Raw genomic sequence first — 23,570 nt, forward strand, 5'->3', positions numbered from 1 at the left:
AGCCCGCTTAGAGGTGGGCTTTTTAGCCCGTCCCGCTACGAGGACGGGCTTTGGTGTTTTTTTGGCCCGTCCCGCCCCGCGAGACCGTTTCGACGGCTCTAGCAACAAGAGGTAATGGCATGTGGCTGTAGACATCTTCAAATGCGTGAAAGTAGGAAATTGAGTGGTAGGAAATAGTTTAGGTTTATTTTGGAAAGTGTATAAATAGTGGAAGATTTCTATTCTAAAACGTTCATTCTTTAATTCATTTTTCCTTTCGATTATTCTTTAAAGTTGTTGTCAATGTCCATTCGTGGCTAATTTCTTTAGCTTGGTTTAGTGAATTGAAGCCCCGAAATTGATTATGCTGTAAGATTATTTATTTATTTTATTATATAATTTTTATGCATTTGGGTATTAAATATTCTTCTAAGTTATTTGATATAATTATTTGCTATATTAGATAATGTTGTGCTACAAATTATTCTAATATTCAGTAGCAACTGAGGTTAATTATTGACGGCTTAGTGATAATTGATTTCAGGAAGAATATTTTCCTAAATTAAATGCAACCGCTTGTGCTTGTGTTATTTAGTTTGTTGGTTTTCCTAGTTCCTATTGCTGCTATTAAATTAAATCTATAGCGCTTGTCTTAGGTTATTTAGTAGTTAGGGGTAATTAAACCGCTTGTGCTTTATTTACCTACAACTAAGGGAAAACAGAAATGAAATAATTTCACGACAAATATTCAATTGCATACTAATTACCTTTTGAATCAATGATCAGTGTTAAATTCCGGTGGTGGATCTTTACTAACCAAGATTTTCTATTATAGGTGCTTTCAATATATTGTTTTCATTGCTTTATTCGTTTATTTTCTTTGATTATCATCTTCATACCAAACCCCCCCCCCCCCCCCCCCTTACTTTAATTTGAACACATACATTAAACTAGTTACTCCTCGTGGGATCGATCCTTACTCCCGCTACTACGTTTGTAAGGTTTTAATTTGGGAGCCTACGACAGCTCACCAGGTACGTAAGTTTTATTGAAACGTAATGGTGCGCACCGGACAAAGGATTTTGGGTGGTGGCCGGAGGTGTACCGGTGCCGGCCGTGACAGTCCACTCGGACGAGTTGGTAGACATGGCTGGGAGAGGTGGTTACCCGGCGTTTGAGTAAGGGAGAGAGGGTGTGGGATCGGCGGTTGTGGTGGGATGCAAAGGAGAGAGAATCTACCTAGGCTTATCTGATATCAAATGAGATAAGTGATTTCAGTTCAAAACCAATAAGATAGGAGTTACAATTCTAAAAGCTAAACAACTAACGTAAAGTAATCCTATCTAATAGGGTAGTCATAGAATACTAACCTATTACAATACTAAATAAAGATATAATAACAATAATAATAATAATAATATTGCTAACAATTACGAAACTGAATTTATTTCAGTTGTTAATGTCATGATTTAATGCTATTAAATCCATCATCTTCTACAAATAGCCTTGTTGGTGGCAGGTGTTTAAGTTGTTGATTTTGAACTCTAAAAAATGAAGTTTTCTTCCTTCCTCTTTCAACTCTTTTCTTACAAGAAAAATCTCTACCAACATTTTCGTAAATTGTACGGAGTGCTTGATCTTGGTTTTAGTTCGCCGGACTTTAGTGTTTGAGACTTTATGTTTGAGTGTTCAAATACTAAAGTCGTAATCTGTTTTATCATGGGAGACTAACGTTATAACGCTCCTAACACCCTTGGAAGGTAGCGATTCGATTTTAAGGGGAGAGTGTGAGTACATACGACTCGGATTTCTCTTTCTTCTCGTTGGGTTTTAACCTCAGGGTTGAAAAAATCCTCTTCTTGTTATTTATATATTTTATTTTATATAAATATTTCTTGGTTTCATGCAAAGTTTGGTGAGAGTTTATATATATATATATATATATATATATATATATATAAATTAAATCTCTTATTATTTTGGTTTGGTACCAAAATTTTAGTTGAAATTAATTTTCTAAATTAAATTCCATTTTATATATCGACTTATTGATCACCAACAGCCCAACAGGTTATATTTGTGCGCGTGTTGGAAGGTTCTTGGAAGTATGAGAAGTGCAGGCCACAGATTGGTAAAGTGGCTCCTTCTAGCTTCTGCTACAAGTATAAAAGCTATAATGGAGACATTATACCAAGATAAAAGGTGAAATCGCATGACTTTGCTGCAAGGGAAACATATGTTTTTTGAGGGCTGTGACCTAAACTTCACCACTATCTAAGCAAGCTCTCTCTCTCTCTCTCTCTCTCTCTTATTTCTCTTCTCACCCAACATGAGCTACACCGACTGCTTCAATTCTCCATATGGGGTGGCTGCATTCTCTCCTCTCTCCATTAAACAAGCTTTGGATCCATCTGCACTCACCTCATAATAAGAGTAAGTAATTCAATCCCTTCCATTCTATGTATGTCCTAGAAGCCAATTTAAGTACTCATATTAGCCAAGCACTCCTCTCTTTCACTCTTTTACTCTTTCACACCCACAAACACCTGATACAATTTTGTTGAGATTTACAAGAACAAGCAACAATAATAATGACAGAATGTGAAAAGTAATGTACTTTGATAATGTGTTTACGGTCAGGGAAGTGTAACTATATATATATATATATATATATATATATATTCTTTTATTAATTGTGATGATAGGCATCTATCCTTGTACCATTCAATCAGCTGCACTCTTATTTAGACAAATTCATATTAGTTCCTTATATGAGACAAACTCAACAAATCTAATTTGTTACTTGACATCATATCATTATATTGTCATCCTCTTGTGCAGGAAGAGGGATATATATCCTATATGAGGATGTCAAGTCCTGTCCATACGAAGATGTTCATGTGCTTTGGTCCATACTGGTGGAGTCGCACCAACCATCCAGATGAGGCTTAAATATTTCATCATCACCATGTAAATATGTGATTGTAATTTCTACAAGTTTCAACCTTTTACTTATTTCCTGAGTTTCAATCTGCATTGAGTGAGGCCGGCCACCATAGGAATCCTCTTAAATTATACGGAGTAACACCTTACTTTTTTCAATTATTGTAACTTGTAGTCATAATCTTCCTCTTCATCAGGCCGGATTTTAGGCTGTGCAAGCTGGGCTACCGCACAGGGCCCCCAATTTTAGAGGGGCCCCAAATTTTAGAGGTTCAATATTTAATTTTTACCTAGCTAGTTTAAAAATAAAAATTAAAAAGTTTTCAATTAAACTTTAAAGGTTTCATGAAGAGATGGTAAGAATGTGTATTTATTGTATTTTAACTTGGAGGTCAAAGGTTCGAAACTTGCATGTATTAGTTTTAAAAATTATGATTTTGGTAGGGCCACATTTATTTACTAGAACAGGGCCACCAAAACTTAAAATACGGCCCTGCTCTTCATCCACAAAACGGCCATATCACCGTATTTATAATTAATTTCATTTTTTGTTCTAAATTTATAAGTGACAATTCAATTTTAGTCTCTTTTTATCCGAACATTCTCTTTGGTTATAGTATTATTGTGGTATTATCATTGTTTGTCATCCATCAACAAAATCGTTGAAATGCCGTTAAATACAAGAAATTTTCAATCTTTTTAACACAAAGTGTGTTGGCCCGTTATATTTTTTTTTTATTTTTTTTTTTGAAAAAATTCATAATTGATGACCAAAATGTCTTTGTATGTAATGGCATTTAAACTGTTTTGTTAATAGATGATAAAAATGGTCATGTCACAATATTACTATGATCAAATAAAGATGTTTTGAAAATAAAAATGGACCACTATACTACTTATAAATTCAAGACCAAAAATAAAATTAATTCAATTTATATATAGTATGAGAAATATGATAGATTTGGCCCTTCTTGAATAGATAATAGAATAGAAGAGTTGCCCCGGCCTAATATGATTGGCATCTCCATTTTTCACTTGTTTCTACTGTCACACTGTTTGTTATAATTAGCCATGAAAATATGGGGAAAAAATTCATGTAATCTGAATGCTTTGACTTGGAAATGTTTTGATCAATGAGGAATGTGATTACTTGAAATCAGAAAGTAATTGAATCTAACCTAGAGGGGTTGGTTCTTTGTCCTCTTTATAGCAAGAAATGTGTAAAAAAAAAAAAACTAAAAATTGTCTAATTACTTATTATTTATCAGAGAAGAAAGGTGATAGTTCAACTAGAAGAGAAGAAGCTGCTAGAGATTAGAAATAAATATATTTTTTTAGCGTTCTTTCATGTGTTCTCCATTATTACTTGTGTCCTATCTAAGTATAATTTAGTTGCAGTGACATAACTTTTTGTATGCATGCGATAAGGACATATTGAAAATAATTTTTAAAAAGAATAAAAACATTGTATGGAAAGTTCAAACAAACCATAGCAGTGACATAATAATATTTGTTTGCATATGGTAAGGATATTAGAAACTTGAAAAAAAAAAATCTATGAAAAGTTCAAAGGAAGCAAATGATTCAATAACTTTTACAGAGCGTTTGGTTAGAGATGGAGAATTACGTGGGAAAGGAATTGCAATTCTATGGGGGATGAATTATTGTGAATAAAGTGGAATTCAAATTCCAGTGTTTGGTTTATAGGAATAGAATTACTGGGAATTTCAATTCCAATATTTGGTATACATGGAAATTGAAAGGGAATAAATAGTATAAAGTCAAAAATCTCACGATTGTCGAGAAGCCTCTTCAAGAGAATAAAGTCGTAGCTCTCTAGTGTTGAATTGGAGGTCGTTGCCAGTATGATTGCTAGGGAGGCTGCATATAACGGCTCTTTATTGGCCCCCGTCTTTTTTTATTGCCAATAATCTACCTAGTGCACTTTTCATTCAACAATAACAAATGGGTGTTGCTATTTGCATCCCATTTAATTAAAATGGAGTAAAAAGTACATTGAAAATATAAAAAGTTAAAAATTTATAATAAATACATAGGTGGTGCAAATAGTCTAATGAGTGGTCAAAATGTTATTTGTACCACCTTAATTAAATCACATTTATTAGGTTTAAATAATAGTTAATTAATACAAAATTTTAAAAAAAAAAATCCCGCCTTCTCCGGTGCCTTCTCATCGGAGAAGGCTACATGGGTCGCCTTCTCCGGTGAGAAAGCGACCCCTGGGTTGCCTTCTCACCGGAGAAGGTGATGGTTTCCTTCTTTTTTTTTTTTTAAAAACAACCCACTAAGTTGCCTTCTCACCGGAGAAGGTGACGGGGTTTTTTTTTTTTTAATTTTAATATTTTTAATTTAAAAAAAATTAAAAAACAAATAATAATCTTTGACCATATTTAATGCTGGTGGTGTAAATAGTAAATTTGCATTTACACCACCTATAAGGCTATTTGACCTACTAAATAGGTGGTGTAAATAGAATTTCCCTAACAAATTAAAGGATTGATTTTTAACAAATATAGAGATTGGTTTTTTAGTGATTTTTTGTCTTGCAAATGATGTTTTTATTGAGACCCACCAGGTGAGAGAAAAGGGCTAACAAAGTCATAACTTTACACATGAAGCGCAAAAGTCGTGCTCAGTAGACGTGTGCATAGCATGCACTTACACAGTGCGTTTGTCACTTGTTTTTCATTTTATTTATATGTTGTCAAACCTTTTTTTCTTCTTCTTTTTTTCCCTTGCCTTCCTCTCTTTTTTCTAGTGGCACTTCAAAAATTGTGAAAAAAACATTCGCTATGAGGATTCTCATGGTAATCCTTGATTAGGGAGTCGTGATGATAGCTTGGGTCGTGCACTCATAAAAAATGTTTTCCAGGCCTATAAATACAAAAGTGTGACTGGAAGTCAACTATTGTGCATACATGCTAAACTAGTAAGGGCAACCTCTCGAGTCACTCGCCTTTGAAATAGCTCTGGTCCTCTAAATTAGCGACAACATAACTCTCTAGAGAGTAGAGACCAAAAAATCAAGTACTCATAGTATTAGGACTCTACTAGCAGTATTAGACTTTATCTCTATTATATTAGTAGTATTAGACTAGATCTCTATTTCATGTCTTTATATACTTTGTATCCGATGCTCTTGATCAATACACAGAAAATATATTCTCATCTGGTATCAGCTAGGTTTTCTCCTATGGAAAACGTCGGTGTTAATGACGGCTCTATTCTTGGTTCCTCTGAACGGACCGTTACCGAGATTCCTTCGGTGCCTGCGAGTGGTAGCCTTTCATCGGCTCACCACTTCGTTTCCTTAAAGTTAACCTCCCGGAACTATTTGTTCTGGCGGACTCAGATGCTTCCGTTTCTTGAAGGCCAAGGGCTTCTAGGGTTTGTTGATGGTTTTACGCCCTTTCCAACGGAGTCACCGGCGCTAGCGTCGACCGCGGACAGCGCTCCGGCGGTGACTTCCGATCTCCCGACGCGACAGCTCGCATGGCGTCGGCAAGACAAAGACATCCTCTCCATGCTCATCTCTTCCTTGTCCGAGGAGACCCTTCGTTTCGCCGTCGGCAAGGGTACTTCTCGGCAGCTTTGGCAGGTGATCGAACAAACCCTAGGATCCTCCACTCGCTCTCGCGCTCTCTAGCTGCTCGGCGAACTACAAGGGCTCCGCCAAGGAGACTCCTCCATATCTGATTACCTTGGTCGCGCTCAGATGTTGATTAATGAACTGGCTCTCACTGGTCGTCACGTTGAGTTGGATGATCAGAATTTGTACGTGTTTCGTGGGGTTTGCGCCCGGAGTTTCGACCGTTGGTGGCAACCCTAGCCCGTGGTGCTCCCGTTCCCCTCCCGGAGGTTGCGGATTTTCTTGTTTCGCAGGAGTGGATCTGTTCGGATGACGGCGCGGCTATCGGTGCACCGGCGACCTTGGCCGTAAGCCGTGGGGGTCACGGCGGCCGCGGTGGCAGTCCGCAAAACCGAGGTCGTGGCCGGGGGCGGTCCAACTCAGGCCCTTGGTGTCAGATTTGCAACAAGCAAAGGCATATAGCTACGGCGTGTTGGCGTCGTTTCACTCCTGATCCAGATCCTCAGGCGAATGTTGTCGTTTCTGTTGTTGATGGTTCTATGGACAACTCTCATTAGTGGTTCCCCGACTGGTGCCACAAGTTATGCTACCCATGATCCCACCTTATTGACGTCCTTTACTACATATGATGGTCCGGAGACACTTCGGGTCGGCAATGGTACAGGTTTGCCTATTGTTACTGTTGGTTCTACTTCATTAGCCATTAATTCTAGGTTGTTTCGTATGTCTGATGTCTTGCATGTTCCTGGTTTATCTTCTTTGTTATTATCTATTCAGCGTTTTGCTAAAGAAAATAATGTCTTTTTTTAGTTTCACCCTTCGTGTTTCTTTGTGAAGGACATTCAAACCAGGAACACTATTTTTAAGGGGCATGCGTTCGGGGGTTTATATGCCTTGCCTGCCTCGCGTCCGGCTCCCGCTGCTTTCGTTGCTGCACGGTCCTCTTTCGTTTGGCATATGCGGCTTGGGCATCCACACTCTCGGGTCCTGCGTCAAGTTTTAGCCTCTTCTAGTCTTAGTTCGTTTAATTCCAGTGATCTGCCCAATATTTGTTCCTCTTGTCAATTAGGCAAGTCGTCTCGTTTTCCTTTATCGCGTGTTGAATGTACTAGTTCGCATCCTTTAGAATTAATATATTCAGATATTTGGGGCCCTGCGCCGATACTTTCTGCAAATGACTTTAAATATTTTGTATTATTTATGGATGATTACACTCGTTACGTGTGGTATTATCCTATGCGAGCTAAGTCTGATTTATATGCGATATTTGATAAGTTTCGGTCACTTGTTGAATGTTCATTCTCTCGTAAAATTCTGTCTTTTCAGTTTGAGTTAGGGGGAGAATACAAAAAGCTTGGTTCGACTCTCGCGTCATTGGGTATTCGTCACAGGCAGTCCTGTGCGTATACTCATGAACAAAACGGCAGAGTAGAACGCAAGCATCGCCATGTTGTCGAAACGGGATTGGCGCTAATGGCCCAATCCTCTGTTCCGTCTCGTTTATGGGATTATGCCTTTGAAACTGCTGTGTATCTTATCAATAAAATGTCCACTTGTGTCTTGTATGATAAGTCTCCTCACTACCTCTTGCATCGGTCTCCGCCCTCTTACTCATACTTACAGGTTTTTGGGTGTCTGCGTTTTCCTAATCTGCGGCCCTATAATCGCAACAAACTGCAGTTTCGGTCGTCTCCTTGTGTCTTTCTATGGTATCCTCCGTCTTTTCGTGGTTATCGTTGTTTAGACACTAACACTAACAAGGTTTTAATCTGTCGTCATGTGCAATTCGATGAGACTGTCTTTCCTTTTGTTGCTTTTGTTGGTTCGCATGCACCCGCACCACGCCCGGAGCCATGGAGTGTTGCGCCGGTTGTGCTTCCTGGTGAGCCGAGTGCTGTCTCAGCCTTTGACCCTCATGCCGTGCCCATAACCAGACCCGAGCCACACCGCCAGCAGCCCGTTTCTGCCGAGCCGTCCGTGACCGAGTTCGAGCGGACAGTCACGAACCAGCCACCTGCTTGGCCGAGGGGCCGACCCCGTGGTCGATCCCGTCCTGCGCCCTCGCCCGTTCGGTCTCATACGATGAATACGCGGAGCTCGGGACCACAAGGCCATGTTTCTCTATCTACTGACGTCACTATTGAGCCTACATGTTTTACTTAAGCGGTCAAATTTCTCGAATGTCGGGATGCAATGGATTTGAAATTTAATGCCTTGGTGCACAACAATACATGGCGGCTTGTTCCTTTTAAATCAGGTATGAATGTAGTTGGATGTAAGTGGGTGTTTAGAACTAAGAGGAAAGCTGATGGTTCGATTGAGCGTTACAAGGCTCGTTTGGTTGCCAAGGGATTCAATCAGGTTGCTGGTGAGGATTTCTTTGAGACCTTTAGTACCGTGGTTAAACCGACTACGGTACGTCTTCTTTTATCCTTAGCTATTTCTCGTGGATGGACTATTCGACAGTTGGACATACACAATTCTTTCCTAAATGGCAATCTCGCTGAGACGGTTTATATGCGCCAGCCCCCTGGCTATGAAGACAAAACGATGCCCGGGCACGTTTGTCTCCTTCAACGTTCTTTATATGGGCTTAAGCAAGCTCCCTATGTTTGGTTCACTCGTTTGCATGATTTTCTGGTTTCTGTTGATTTCTCACTTTCCAAGACGGATGTCTCTTTATTTATATATTCACATGACAATACTCGTCTATATTTTCTGGTTTATGTGGATGATATTTTGGTTATGGGTTCTGATTCGGCTCATGTGACTGCTCTTATTGACAAGTTGGCTCTTGAGTTTAAAGTTCGTGATATGGGTGTGCCCTCGTTTTTTCTGGGTATTGAGACAGTTCCGTTGTCTGATGGCATGCTTCTGTCTCAACAACGGTACATGAAGGATATTCTAAAACGAGCAGGTATGGTTGATTGCAAGCCCGTGGCCACTTCGGTTTCAACCACGAAGGCCGAGACTGATGCCGTGGTACCATACGCTGATCTAACTCAGTATCGCAGCTTTGCATGTGCTTTGCAATATCTTACGGTAACTCAGCCTGGTCTTTCCTATGCAGTCAATCGTTTGTGTCAGCACATGCACTCTCCCTCTACTGCGGATTGGGTGGCTCTCAAGAGGGTGTTATGGTATGTAAATGGGACACTACATCTTGGTCTTAAGATTACTTCTTCTCCTTCTCTGGATATTCATGCATATTCTGATTCAGATTGGGCTGGCAATCCTGATGATCACAAATCTACTAGTGGTTTTGCTGTGTTTTTGGGGACCAATCTTGTCTCATGGGTTTGTCGAAAACAGCGTACTGTGGCTCGTTCATCAACTGAGGCTGAATACAAAGGACTGACTGATGTCTCTGCAGAGGTTACTTGGCTCGTCTCTCTGATGAAGGAAATCGGGTTTGCACCACCTTCTGTGCCCAAACTCTGGTGTGATAATCTGGGAGCTACTTATCTGTGTGCTAATCCAGTGTTTCATGCTCGCACCAAGCACATTGAGATCGACTACCACTTTGTTCGTGATAAAGTCGCAAAGAAGGAATTACAAGTCAATTTTATTTCTACCAAAGATCATATAGCGGATATTTTTACTAAGTCTCTTTCATCTGTGCGTTTTAATTTACTCTGTTGCAAGCTTAATGTTTTGACTGACCAACCTTGTGCTTGAGGGGGAGTATTAGGACTCTACTAGTAGTATTAGACTAGATCTCTATTATATTAGTAGTATTAGACTAGATCTCTATTTCATGTTTTTATATACTTTTTATCCGCTGCTCTTGATCAATACACAAAAAATATATTCTCATCCATAAAACTCCGAGTCAATGGCCTCAATGCATTTCTTTAAGAACTTGGAGGGCTTGGGGTATACATGTTTCCTTTATTGAGTTGTCCACTCCTTTCGTACCAGAAGATGGGCATCATACCGGATAGAGAATAATTAATTCTTCCATCTCTTATTATTTTAATTGTAATTTTAAAAATAATAATTAAAATAATTTTTTATATTTAATTTAACATTAAGACATCATAAAGGAAACTTAAAAATAACATGTAAAAAATACTATTTACACAATTATGGTCTATTTGCACACTTTTGTTTCGATGATTTAATTAAACAATGTGTGAAAATTCATCAGTGACCTATTCGACACTTTTTCCTAATTCATAAAATCAATATATACCTTAAGCTCATGTTTAAAACTTCTTAATTTTCAACCAAATACCTCTTAAAACTATACCATAATCATAATTACATGTCAAACACTTATTCATAACTGCATTTAAGTGTAAAAACTACATAAACGAAATGCTACATGTTCATAAACTCAATACATTAACTTCATAAGTTGTTTATATACTCAATTTAGAGAAAATTTCAATTTTGGTCACACGACTATAGGGGTTTTGGTAATTTCAGCACCTAACTTTCAAAAGTGTCAATTCAGTACCTTGAGTATGTAATTTTTGTAAATTTTGATCACTCCGGCCAAATTGCCGGCCAAATTTGACCGAAAAAATTTAATCCAACATTTAGTCTAAAATCTAAGGGGCAAAATGGTCTTTTCTACCCTTTCTCCTAATTCTATCCAACTCAAAACCCATGAAAGTCAAAACTTTAACACAATTCACCGCCGATAATTCAAGATTGGAGACTCGCCGAAAATTTTCGAGCCCAGAAATCTAATATAGGAAACACAAAAATTCAGAATTCTCATCGATCACGCAAGAAATTCTTCAACCCATGATGTTTGCTTCTTCCCTCCACCTTCATCAAAACCAAATAATAATAATAATAATAATAATAATAATAATAATAATAATAATAATTGGCGTACGCAACCATGGCTTCGTTGTTCTCTCCGTCTCTCCCTCTCTTTTCTCTTTTCTCTTTCTCTCTGAGATGTCAAAAACCTCGAAAAACCACCCATCCATAGCTTAAACCCCACTTCTTATACAATTGACCGCAGCGACCGAACCTATTGGTAAATTATGGTCGAAGACGACCTACAGAAGGTTGCTAAAGACCGCTTCTATGGCACCATCTTGCCTCTGGATTGCTAAAATGGTCATTCTGTACCGGGTCAACAACTTAATTCGGTCAACACCAATTAGAAGAAAGGATAGAAAAGACTACTTTGCCCCTCAGATTTTAGACTAAATGTTAGATTAAATATTTTCGACCAAATTTGGCCAGCAAGTTGGCCATAGTGACCAAAATTGACAAAAATTACATACTCAAGGTACTAAATTGACACTTTTAAAAATGAAGTACTAAAATTAACAAAACCCCTATAATCGTGTGACCAAAATTGAAATTTTCTCCTCAATTTATGAACCTCTAAGTTTATGTTATTTACCTACATTTACATATTATAAAGTCAAAACAAGATTAAATTTACTCGACATAATACATTTATAGTTAACCTATTATGTACTTATTAATTTATGTTTGTATACTTATAGTAAACATATTATCTACCTATGCACCTAATGCAAATGTGAGTGTTAACAAAAAAAAAAAAAAGTCGATTTAAAGAAAACGATGTCATTCTGGACCAAAGTCCACAATGCACAATGAACCATTGTTCATGATATAATTCGCACTTGTTAAGCTACTCAAGTATTAAATGGAAAAAGAAAATATAATAAGGGAAAATGGCACTTTTTCCCCCTGTGTTGTTTACATATAGTATATTTCCCCCCCGTGTTGTTTATGTAACCACTTTATCCCCCTCAATTGTTTTTGAAGTGGCTATTTTCTCCCCTCTCCATTAAATAAGTGTTAGGGTTGTTAAATATAAGGGTAAAAATGACATTTCACTTATTATTATTATTATTAAAATATAATAAACTATGTTAACATTTCTTTAAATTAATACTCCGTATAATTTAAATTTTTTATTTTTAAATTATTAAAAATATTATTAAACACAAAAAAAATAATTTAACAATTTAAAAAATTAAAGAAGTAACTAAAAAAGAGTTAAATTAATTAATAAATTATAAATAAGATAAGTAAGATGAGACAGAGAAAATAAGCACTATCATAAAAAAAAAAAAAACAAAATATGATTTAAGCACATAATAATAATAATAATAATAATAATAATAATAATAATAATAATAATAATAATAATAATAATAATAATAATAATAAGAAGTGAAATGTCATTTTTACCCTTATATTTAACAGCCCTAACACTTATTTAACGGAGAGGGGAAAAAATAGCCACTTCAAAAACAATTAAGGGGAATAAAGTGGTTACATAAACAACACAGGGGGGAAATATGCTATATGTAAACAACACAGGGGGAAAAAATGTCATTTTCCCATATAATAACTACAATATTTCAAGTTCGACAACAGGAGTGACCAATAAATCTTTTTAGTTTGAATTAGTTAACTATGTGTAACCTACACATCCCTGAATAATGACTGTTGCTTCCATCGTCACCCAAATAAAAAAAATAAAAACAAAAAAGATATGCAACATGGGTAAATCGCAAGCAGGCAAGGCGGCAACACTTCCCTACGAACGCGATAGCTGCCATAACACCAAACATATATACCCTCAAATATAGCATGATATGGCATTGTTAACAATCGCAGAACGCGACAGAAACCATACAACTAATAAATATCCTCAAATACACGCAATTTATGTTTTTATATTTATCTTCCTTCCAACTAAAACAATAAGGGTGTGTTTGGTTGGTGGGTTTTGTCCATAGGAATGGGTATGAAAGTGATTGTTGTTGTTTGGTTTATAGGTTTTTAGAATACTACTATGGGTTTCGAATACCCTATCAATTGAAAAATCCATACCCAAATACAATAAGGGTTTCATTCCTTTATTCATTCTCAAGCACTACTATTAGTAACCATTCTCATTCCACCCTACTACCAAACATGTTAAATACTTTCACCAAAACCCATTACCATTACCAAGTATTTGATACCTATTCCGATTCCAATTCCTATGTGCGAACCAAACACACCCTAAGTGTAAAAACTACATAAACGAAATGCCTACATGTTCATAAACTCAATACATTAACTTCATAAGTTGTTTATATACTCAGTTTATGAACCTCTAAGTTTATGTTTATTCACCTACATTTACATATTATAAAGTCAAAATAAGATTAAAATTACTTGACATAATACATTTATAGTTAACCTATTATGTACTTATTAATTTATGTTTATATACTTATAATAAACATATTATGTACCTATGTACTTAATGCAAATGTGAGTGTTAACCAAAGAAAAAAAAATTGATTTAATTAAAACGATGTCATTTCGGACCAAAGTCCACAATGCACAGTGAACCCTCGTTCACGATATAATTTGCACTTGTGAGGCTACCCAAGTATTAAATGAAAAAGAAAGATACGATAACCACAAGATTTCAAGTTCGACTCTCAATAAAAGCGACCAATTGGCCATTTTAGTTTGAATTAGTCAGCTATGGATAACCTACACACCCCTAGATAATGACTATGGGCTTCCCTCGTCACCCAAATAAAAAAATAAAAATAAAAACAAAAAAGATATGCAACATGGGTAAATCGCAAGCAGGCAAGGCGGCAACAACTTACTAGAGACATTTGCCCACCCAAGTAATAGACTCCTGTAATCACATAAGTATACACAAACATTTCAACACCTTATTTATTCTAATGTTCAGATTCCAACCTCCCCAACTAACACTTCCCTACGAACGAGATAGCTGCCATAACACCAAACATATATACCCTCAAATATAGCATGATATGGTATTGTTAACAAGCGCAGAACGCGATAGAAACCACACAACTAATAAATATCCTCAAATACACGCAATTTATGTTTTTATGTTCCTTCCAACTAAAACACTAAGGTCATTACAAAACATGCTTTTGATAACTAAGTAAAGAATGATACCACATATGAAGTGGCACTCAATGTATTTATTCCAGTTCTGGGCACATAGTATGTGGCTTTAACTGCCATATATCTAGTTGGGGGAGCTCTTAACCTGAAAGAGATTGAAGCGCAAGGTCAACCATCTTATCTTGTCTCCACAAAGTTGGGATATCAAATCACAAGAGAACACTAGATTGTGCTAGAAGTGGAGAAAGGAAAGGGTAAGCACAACACAAAGAATAATCCTATCCAAGATACAAAACAAGGTTTAAATCACATAACATAAGAAAATAAAATCATGAAGAACAAAATTACAATTATGTCTCATACGGAGAATTAAGAAGGATGCAGCAAATTAAATGATTAAACTATGTAAAATAGATGATGCTACAAGCCTACAACTCTACAAGTATCAGGAGTTCGTGCAGGGACGAGTAATTCTAAAAAGTTATCCTAATGAGAGGATAGTGGCTGAAACTAAATCTGTTAGAAAACCACCAACATCAAGGGTAGGCCTATGATCCTCTTAACTTGTTTTATAATTTCACATCCTTTTTGACATTCTTTGAGAAATATCTTTGTCATGCTTGACTATTTGTTGGATAGATAACATTATCAACCCACAAGATATCTGTGTTCGCACCCTCTAATTAAGGTCAAATTAGTGTGATTCATTATGTTCTGGAATTAGAAACACAAAAGACAAACTACCATATATATTGGAAGACAAATAACAGAGATGCTGGATGGGTTAGATGGCGCAAGTTGCGTACAAAACTACAAATGTACGAAAGCATGGTTTGATGTATTTCGCATGTATTCATGTAGAGATAGAAATATAGTCTTTAAAATAACTTTTAGTAGAGATTGAGAACAAAAGTTCTAAAGTTCCGTGGTTTGTAAATTACTCTCTTAAGTTCAGGTGTGAGAATGCATTTTATTAACCCAAACATGCATGTAAAGATGAAACATTATTTCCAATTTCAGGTCAACTTTTGTACATGCAAAAAAATTCGAGCTCCTCAAGAAAAGCATAGCTCTAATAGAAATCATTCGCAAACAAGAAAAAAATATTTTAATTAAACAGAATTAATATGATGATATAATCCTCAAGCAAAAAGAATCCTAATTAAGTAGATTTTCCTTTTTTTCTTTTTTCTTTTTCTTCTTATTGATAAATTGCTTCCCTACTCAAAGTAACTTACATATTAAAGTTTAGAAGAAATTTGTTCACTCACACTTGCCAACCATTCTTTGAAGAATTCCACGCCATCTGCATCAGCATTAGATAAAGCGCCAAGGGGAGTAACAGTTATCTGTAATAAAAGATGAGTTAGATGTTAACATAAAAACTCCCTCGCCAAATAACTTGTACCACACTATCACATAAACATGTATTACATACATATCCTTCTTGAAGATAATAATAGTCTGTATCACCATTGTCAACTTGTGCCGCCCTGACCTGAAGATCAACAGAATTATAAGTATAAAAAATTAGCCTCCACGAGAAGAAGTGATGTTCAAAAGGCACAGTCAATTCTATCCTCACTTTTCCCCCTTGAAATTTAACTAGATCCAGTAACCCAAAGTACTAAAGACAGACTACATAAATCATCTTGATGATGAAGGTTATGAGTATAGCTAAAGAAGGAAAATATAACATAAAAATTAGAGGAATCTGAAAGGATCAAAATCCTTTGTCCGTATCCCCTTGACATTTCTCCAACACTTCTCATCTCCCACAAAATTCATGTCATAGTCTATAATAAATCTCACTTTATGCATCAATTTCTAGGTTATATTAATTTAAACCACACACCAGCTTTGAAAAACAAGTTTGATCTGATCTCATCTACTTTCTAGAATAATATACTCAAGTATTTAGGTCATTAACCTGTTATCCCCACCAAATTCAGACTTACAAAAAAGACAGGATAATTAGCTATGTGCATCAGTAATAAAGCATTTCTTAGAAAAGAGAATGTCAGAAATATCATAAAAACAAAATGTATTTAATTTTTTTTTTAAAAAAAAAAAACATAAAACAAAAACAAAGCAAAACAAAATGATTGAGAGCTTCAATGAATGAACCACAAGCAATAGAGGAAAAGGAATCTCACTTCTCTCTTGAATAAAAGATGTTCACGTTGAGTGCTCAAATCACTTGGTTCTACAGTTTCTGATGAATTCTGCTCCATAGTCATGGTGGATAGCATTTTCCTACCTTGTGTTCCAGGAGCAACTTCCACCCATCCCGTTTTGACAAAACTTTTGCCTTGCTTGGTAAGCCGATAACCCTAAAAGGGCCATCATGAACATTTTGGCAAGCGTCATATTTAGATTTCGTTATACAATAAGCTAAAGACTGCAGAGGTTGCCTCATGTGATTTCGAAGATTTCAACTAATGATTCTCACAAAGATATAGCAATCTGCTGAATGGGCCATCATGAACATTTTGGCAAACGTCATATTTTGATTTCGTTATACAATAAGCTAAAGACTACAGAGGTTGTCTCATGGGATTTCAAAGATTTCAACAAATGATTCTCACAAAGATATAGCAATCTGCTGAATGGATAGACAATCCTGCCAGTGGATAAGTGATAATAAAAACTACCACAAACTCAAGAAGCTCATTTAGAAAGTGACAATCCCTGGCTCCCTGCAAAGACTTGGTAAACTAAATACACATTGAAAAACCTTTTGGTAAGCAGCAGCTTCGTACCATGCCATGTCATTTTTTCTGGCATTCTTTCCTTCTACATAGTGAGTGTGAACATCACCACACTTTTGCATGAATATTCTATATAGTTAATTAAACATCAGCAATTATTTTGAATACGGAGTGTAGTTACATAGATATTTTACTTGGGTGCATGTCAGCATAATGTGTATTCAGGGACAGCCAAAAATTCGGTTGAGAGGGGGGCGGGGGGGGGGGGGGGGGGGGCGAAACAGTACAGACGGATTCAGAAAATTTTTCCAGTAAAGGCGAAACATTAAAACAAAAGAGATAATTTAAAAATAAATAAATAAATTACCTAAGAAATATAGTTGTAACTTTATATATATCTTAAAACAAAAGAGATAATTTAAAAATAAATAAATTACCTAAGAAATATAGTTGTAAAGGCGAAACATTAAAACAAAAGAGATAATTTAAAAAGAGATAATTTAAAAATAAATAAATAAATTACCTAAGAAATATAGTTGTAACTTTATATATATCTTAAAACAAAAGAGATAATTTAAAAATAAATAAATAAATTACCTAAGAAATATAGTTGTAACTTTATATATATCTTAAAACAAAAGAGATAATTTAAAAATAAATAAATTACCTAAGAAATATAGTTGTTGTAACTTTATATATATCTCTGAGTGTGTGTAAGTGACTGTGTTGAAGTCATAGGGGAATGAGTGATGCCAAGATTTGAACCCTTGACCTCACTATTGCCAAATATATGCTCTACCACCTAATCTAACACACTCCTTGTTTATATTTTATAATTTTTTTATACTAACACTAAAACTTGTACTATATATACATATATACATACAAAGACTATATATGGGGTGGGGGTGGGGTGAAGGGGGGCAGCTGCCCCCCCCCACCCTTTGGCTCCGTCCCTGTGTGTATTAGCATGAATATTCTTATATAAGCAACTACATTAAGTTCTAGATGCAGCTATGCAAATATTTTACTTAGTGCATATGAATATCAACATATATCTATCTGAATATTATTATGTACCTATATGAGTATCAACACTTACGTTTGAATTTCAATTAGACATCATATAAACAACTATTTATACAAAGATATCATAAAAAATCATTTGAAAGCCTATTCAAAACTCATGCTAAATTTTACTTATGTGAACATCCACAATTTTTAATGTATTCGATTATAGATACATGAGCATTCTATTCATTTACTGTTAATATCACAATATACATGTGTGAATAATGTGATTAGGAAATAGATATGAAGAAGTAATTCTTGGACTCAACTACTCAAGCAGAAAGTTTTCCCATTTGTAACGCTCATTATCTATAATCATGATTAATATGACATGCAGTACACTGCTATGTACACCATGGCTTATAGTAATCATACTCACAAAGAAGCCTATACTTGTAATATTTGAATTTGAACACAGGCGAGATCAATACAAATGATTCTTTCAAACTAGGGTCAAGATGTAATTGCTTTTTATTTATTGCAGATTGAGGAAATGATAAAAATATGAACCTCCATTGCTTGGCCTGGAGAGGCAAATGATGGCAAAGTCGGTTTCTTTCTCCGATACTCATGAATAGACCTAATATCTAAAGTTACATTTTTCAAACAGTTTCTTTTACTTTTGGTTTTTTCAGTTGCTTTATTTAGTTGTTTTTTACTGTAGTATTTTGTTAAATGACCATATGGTCATTTGACTAGTGACTTTGGAAAAAAAAAAATGCAGTCAGATGGAAAGTTCTAGCAGGAGCAGAAACGGTTCCTACATTTGACAATATCTCTATCCATTATTATAGCAATTTCACATCTAAAAAGCAACAAGGATTATAATCACATCTCCAACTTACCTTGTGATTGAGAACATCTGTTGGAACATCTACATTCAGAAAACAATTTACTGGATAAGTTTTACTCTTGATTTCAGCCACTATTGCACTAATGATGGGTATGCAAGCTTCGGCAGCTAGTGTGAAGTCATCAACATTGCCCTTTCCACCAACCCTATCAGCAATATAAACAAATAAATGAAGAAATGGTCCGCATGGGCTTAGCTCAGTGGTTTAGTAGGCAGTATTTGGGAAAAGAAGATAAATGAAGAAATGAACAAATATGCTGAATTTTTTGTTTAATTGCATTTATGGAAAATAATGTGGGACATAGTAAATGAAAATTATCAGCATGGAGGAAAATATTCATAGAACAGTTCCAAAGCTAATTTATAATCAATGGAAGTTCATTTTGACATTATACCATATGTTGTTGTTGTTGTTAGTTGTTATTTTGATAAGCTGAGCTATTGTAGTTAGATAACAGATAACGTAACAAAATCTCTCTGAAGGTAGGGATTCCTATCACAATATGGCAAGACAAAACCTTCCAATGTTTGACCAGCAGGAAAACAGTATCTTTGCAATACTTACTAATGCAATATATGAACAAAACTGTCCTAATTATCAAGAAGAAGTCTGAATGAGACTTAGCAAAGAACATCTAAAGTTGATTGTATAGTATGATATTCATTAACAGAGTTCTCATAAGCTCTAGGAACATGAAGGCAGTTTAATTTGTTCTGCTGCTTTTACCCAATTAAATGTTACACATATGCACACAAACAGAATCATGCATCATTGAATTCACACTTATTGGCATGAGTGAAGATAAGTTTCAGCTAAATGAATGTGCATTGTGCGAACCAGTCATATGATAAAGAAACAGAAGGAATGTTGTTGAAGAAAGCCTCTCGGGCACCAGCAACTGTCCCTGAGTATACACTGCATTTCAAAATAATGAAGAAAACAAATCAATAATCAAGAAATGGGAGTAATAACCCTCTATGTTAGATGGAAATTGTGCTTACTATCACTGAAATATCATTTTAGACACCAAGAAAAACATATTGAGTCTCCTCATGATAAGGGATCTACTGTAACCAACAAGCATAATGCATGGATGCGTGGTGGCCCTTAGGCTACACAAATACAGTGGAAAGCAATGACAAATGAATACTTAAAAATGAGAATATGTTCAAAATTACAATTCACACTAACTACTATGTCCAACAGGCAATAGTCAGTGAAACCATGAAATTTGGAACAAGCATGTAGTAATGGGACACCTCATCATTGAGGATTTATACATTGGATGAAATGAACAATACTAACATGTGATAGCCACAATTGCTGCCCATATTAATACCACTGATAACCTGAAATCATAAAAAATTGCAATAAGTTCATAAAATGTAAGAAAGGTATAGGCAATGCTCTAGAGCCACACAAACTTAAAAACAAAACAAGGTCAGCACAAAAGAAATATAATAAGAGATAAAATGTCACCCTAAACAGTGAACTGGAATAAAAAACAAACCAAAAAAAAAAAAAAACCACACACACACACACATAGTGGATTAATGCATAGAACTCTTTGACTTCAAGATGCGTCAACATTAAGGAGAAAAAGATCCAAAAGAAAGGGAAATAGTAGTTCTACAAGAAAATTAATATGATTTTCCATTCTTATAAAACCAAAAAGGCAGATCAGGTTTTGGAGAATAAATGCTCCTGGTGAAATAAATACCAGATCAGGAACTGAAGAGAAGAGAGCTTTAGAGATTCCCAAGGAAGTGCAATCAGCTGGAGTTCCTGTAATATTAAAATTAAAAAATAAAATAAATAAAAGGTAGGGGTCTAGACAATGTTACACCATGAAATTTAGAATATATTCGCAGCAAAGGTTGTTATGCAACTCCAAAACTGAAAGTCAGTGTTTAGCATTTCTTGAGTGTCCATCACACATGAAAACTTTTCCTTTTAAACAAAGGACAGAATGCTATACTAAAGTACGCAATATAATATAAATGATCGTATGGTTTCTGTGTATATAATATTATAATTAGAAAGGAAAAGAAATCAAGTGATTTACGGAGATTTGCACTAACCACCAACCGCAAAGGCTGTTGCACCACTAATATCCACTCGTTTAACAGGGAGAGCATTACGCCATGTAATGCTATTACTAACAGCTGACTTTTCCCTGAGAAAATAGCAAAACAAGTACAATCATAGAAACATGTTCCATTGAAAAGATCCTTGGTATAACAAAAAAGGGAGTCACACGTTATGACGTTATCATAATCTGCTGCTCTGTAAAGGTTCAAAATTCACTTTATCCAGTATCCAGAATAGGAAAACACTTAAGGTAAGGCAAACAAGTCACTAAAAGGCATGCACTCTATGTCACTGCAGAGAAGCATTTAGACACATGGCACACATCCATCTTTTCTTAAAATTAAAAGCTTCATCCTTTTCTCTATGGACGTATTATCATAATTCTTAGAGGAACTGCATAAAGAATACAAAGCATCTTTCTATGTGTACATTTTCATTCACAATTCCTTTTTTAATTTTCCAGAAGTGGCATATAAGTCCTTAACCAGATTCACCTACAACACCAATATGAAAATGTGAAAAGATCGTTTAGAAAATAAGAACTTGCACTAACTTAACACCAATAGATGTAACCAACTTCTAGAAAAACTTAAGAAATGAATAAAAAGATATAGCTTCCATTTTGTAAAACATATGATGATGGCTTATGATTACTCTCACAGAAGTTGAAATATAGAAAGCAAATTGTTTAATACTCCGATGGCTTATGATGACTCTCACAGAAGTTGAAATATAGAAAGCAAATTGTTTAATACTCCGTATATAGTATCAATAATCTAACAGAATTACAAAAACAAAAACCAAAAAAAAAGTTTATATAAAAAAGAGTTAATACGGTCCTCTGAGTAGCCACGTTTAATCCTAAACTTTCAAATTGACCATCTGTGGTCCTTCGACTTTCAAATTTAACCATTTGTAGTCCAAGTTAATCACCCATGATCCTTCAACTATTAAATTTTAACGAACCATGGTCCTTTCAAAAGGACCACGACGGATTAAATTTCAAAACTTAAAGAACCATGGGTGGTTAACTTGGATCACGAATGGTTAAATTTGAAAATCGAAGGACCACAAATGGTCAATTTGAAAGTTTATTGAAAGTTTAGGATTAAACATGGCAAAACCAATAGACTCGAAGACCTGGTATTAACTCAAATCACAAAGAATCAATTAATTTCTATTCTTCTGTGAAAAAAAAGTCACTATAAAAACGAGTGTAATATTACGATTCTTCATATCTCAGTTTCACTAATTTCATTCTTTTAAGCATTTTAACTATTAATTTCACTAATTCCGTACAATTGGCAAACAGAACTGAAGCATCAGCACATCAACAAAGATTAGTATTAAAAAAAAATTAAAAAGTAAAGTAAAAAACAACAACGGAAACTAATATCAAAGCAAAACTCGTACTCCCCTACAAAATTCAGCACGGAATCACAGTAAAAATTTTCCAGTTTCAAAATTGTATGCCACTCTGACTCACAATCATAGAACACACGTATACAGACAGAGAGAGTATGTACGAGTCAGGAGCGCAAACAAGGACATTGAAGCGATTGGTGGATATAAGGACACGAACGAGAGCTCTCAAGCCAGGAGCATCGATTCCGTCGTCGTTCGTTACCATCACAGTAGGCCGATCAGCGGAGGCTATCACTTTATTCTCCATCGCCGACGATTGACGAATGCAAAATATAAGTACGAAGTATGCAAAATTATGCTCCGTGGAGTAATGTTTGCTAGCCGTATATAACTATCTAAGTGCTTCTTCAATCGTACAGAAAAGAGAAATTTATAGAGGCCAGAAAAGGATAGAAAATGATATGCAATAAAATATTTACAAATCTATATCTATACAAATTTAATTATTAAGAGCCAATAAAGTTAAGTCATTAACGAAAACTAAAAAATATTGTGTAATTATTTTCAAACAAATGGTTCATACTATTTCTGATTAAATATTTTTAGATAATTTCTCTATCTTACCTTTAATTATTATTAACTATTCTTTTAAATAACCTCATTTTCCGTTATGGTCCGTTTGGTTCACGGAATAGGCTGGGTAACAATATTTGGTAACAATGTCTATTACCAGGAATAGTATTTCTAGTAATAGTCTATTACCTCAACTCCATTAATTTTTATATTTAACGACCTTTAACAATTTTGTTCGATGAGAACTGAAAATGGACATGACACAATAATATTATAACTAAATGGGATGTTCCAATAAAAAGGAACTAAAAATATATTGTCACCCATAAATCTAGGACCAATAATAAAATTAAGGTGTCTGTTTGTGATGATATGTTGGGGGGGGGGGGGGGGGGTGTGGAATAGCATAAACAACAGCGTATGGAATGCCAAAGCCTTTGACTCCAAATCTATGGTGGACTCAACGGTTATGTTTTGGAA

General features: G+C 35.3%; 1 protein-coding gene and 1 long non-coding RNA gene across 3 annotated transcripts; one reads left to right on the forward strand and one right to left on the reverse strand.

The window, feature by feature from the left end:
- Positions 1-2,164: 2,164 nt before the first annotated feature.
- Positions 2,165-3,081, forward strand: LOC109166041. The gene is made up of 2 exons (XR_002051604.1): positions 2,165-2,412; positions 2,821-3,081. It is a non-coding gene; the product is annotated as an uncharacterized LOC109166041 (long non-coding RNA).
- An 11,202-nt stretch (positions 3,082-14,283) lies between these two features.
- Positions 14,284-22,913, reverse strand: LOC109166052 (5'-nucleotidase SurE-like). Of its 2 annotated transcripts, none has more exons than XM_019314940.1 (10): positions 22,679-22,913; positions 21,143-21,237; positions 20,782-20,846; positions 20,367-20,410; positions 19,899-19,976; positions 19,053-19,206; positions 16,582-16,758; positions 15,864-15,923; positions 15,664-15,774; positions 14,284-14,570 (listed from the first exon to the last, which is right to left on the reverse strand). In XM_019314940.1, exons 1-9 carry the CDS (start codon positions 22,822-22,824, stop codon positions 15,667-15,669), a joined length of 927 nt encoding a protein of 308 aa, XP_019170485.1. In that variant the 5' UTR covers positions 22,825-22,913; the 3' UTR covers positions 14,284-14,570; positions 15,664-15,666. The 2 variants fall into 2 exon arrangements, with proteins under 2 accessions (XP_019170485.1, XP_019170486.1); XM_019314941.1 differs by having other exon boundaries at positions 15,697-15,774; positions 22,679-22,911.
- Between the last annotated feature and the right edge of the window lie 657 nt (positions 22,914-23,570).

Source organism: Ipomoea nil, unplaced genomic scaffold (assembly GCF_001879475.1).
Source record: "Ipomoea nil cultivar Tokyo-kokei standard unplaced genomic scaffold, Asagao_1.1 scaffold3084, whole genome shotgun sequence".
Classification (NCBI taxonomy): Eukaryota; Viridiplantae; Streptophyta; class Magnoliopsida; order Solanales; family Convolvulaceae; genus Ipomoea; species Ipomoea nil.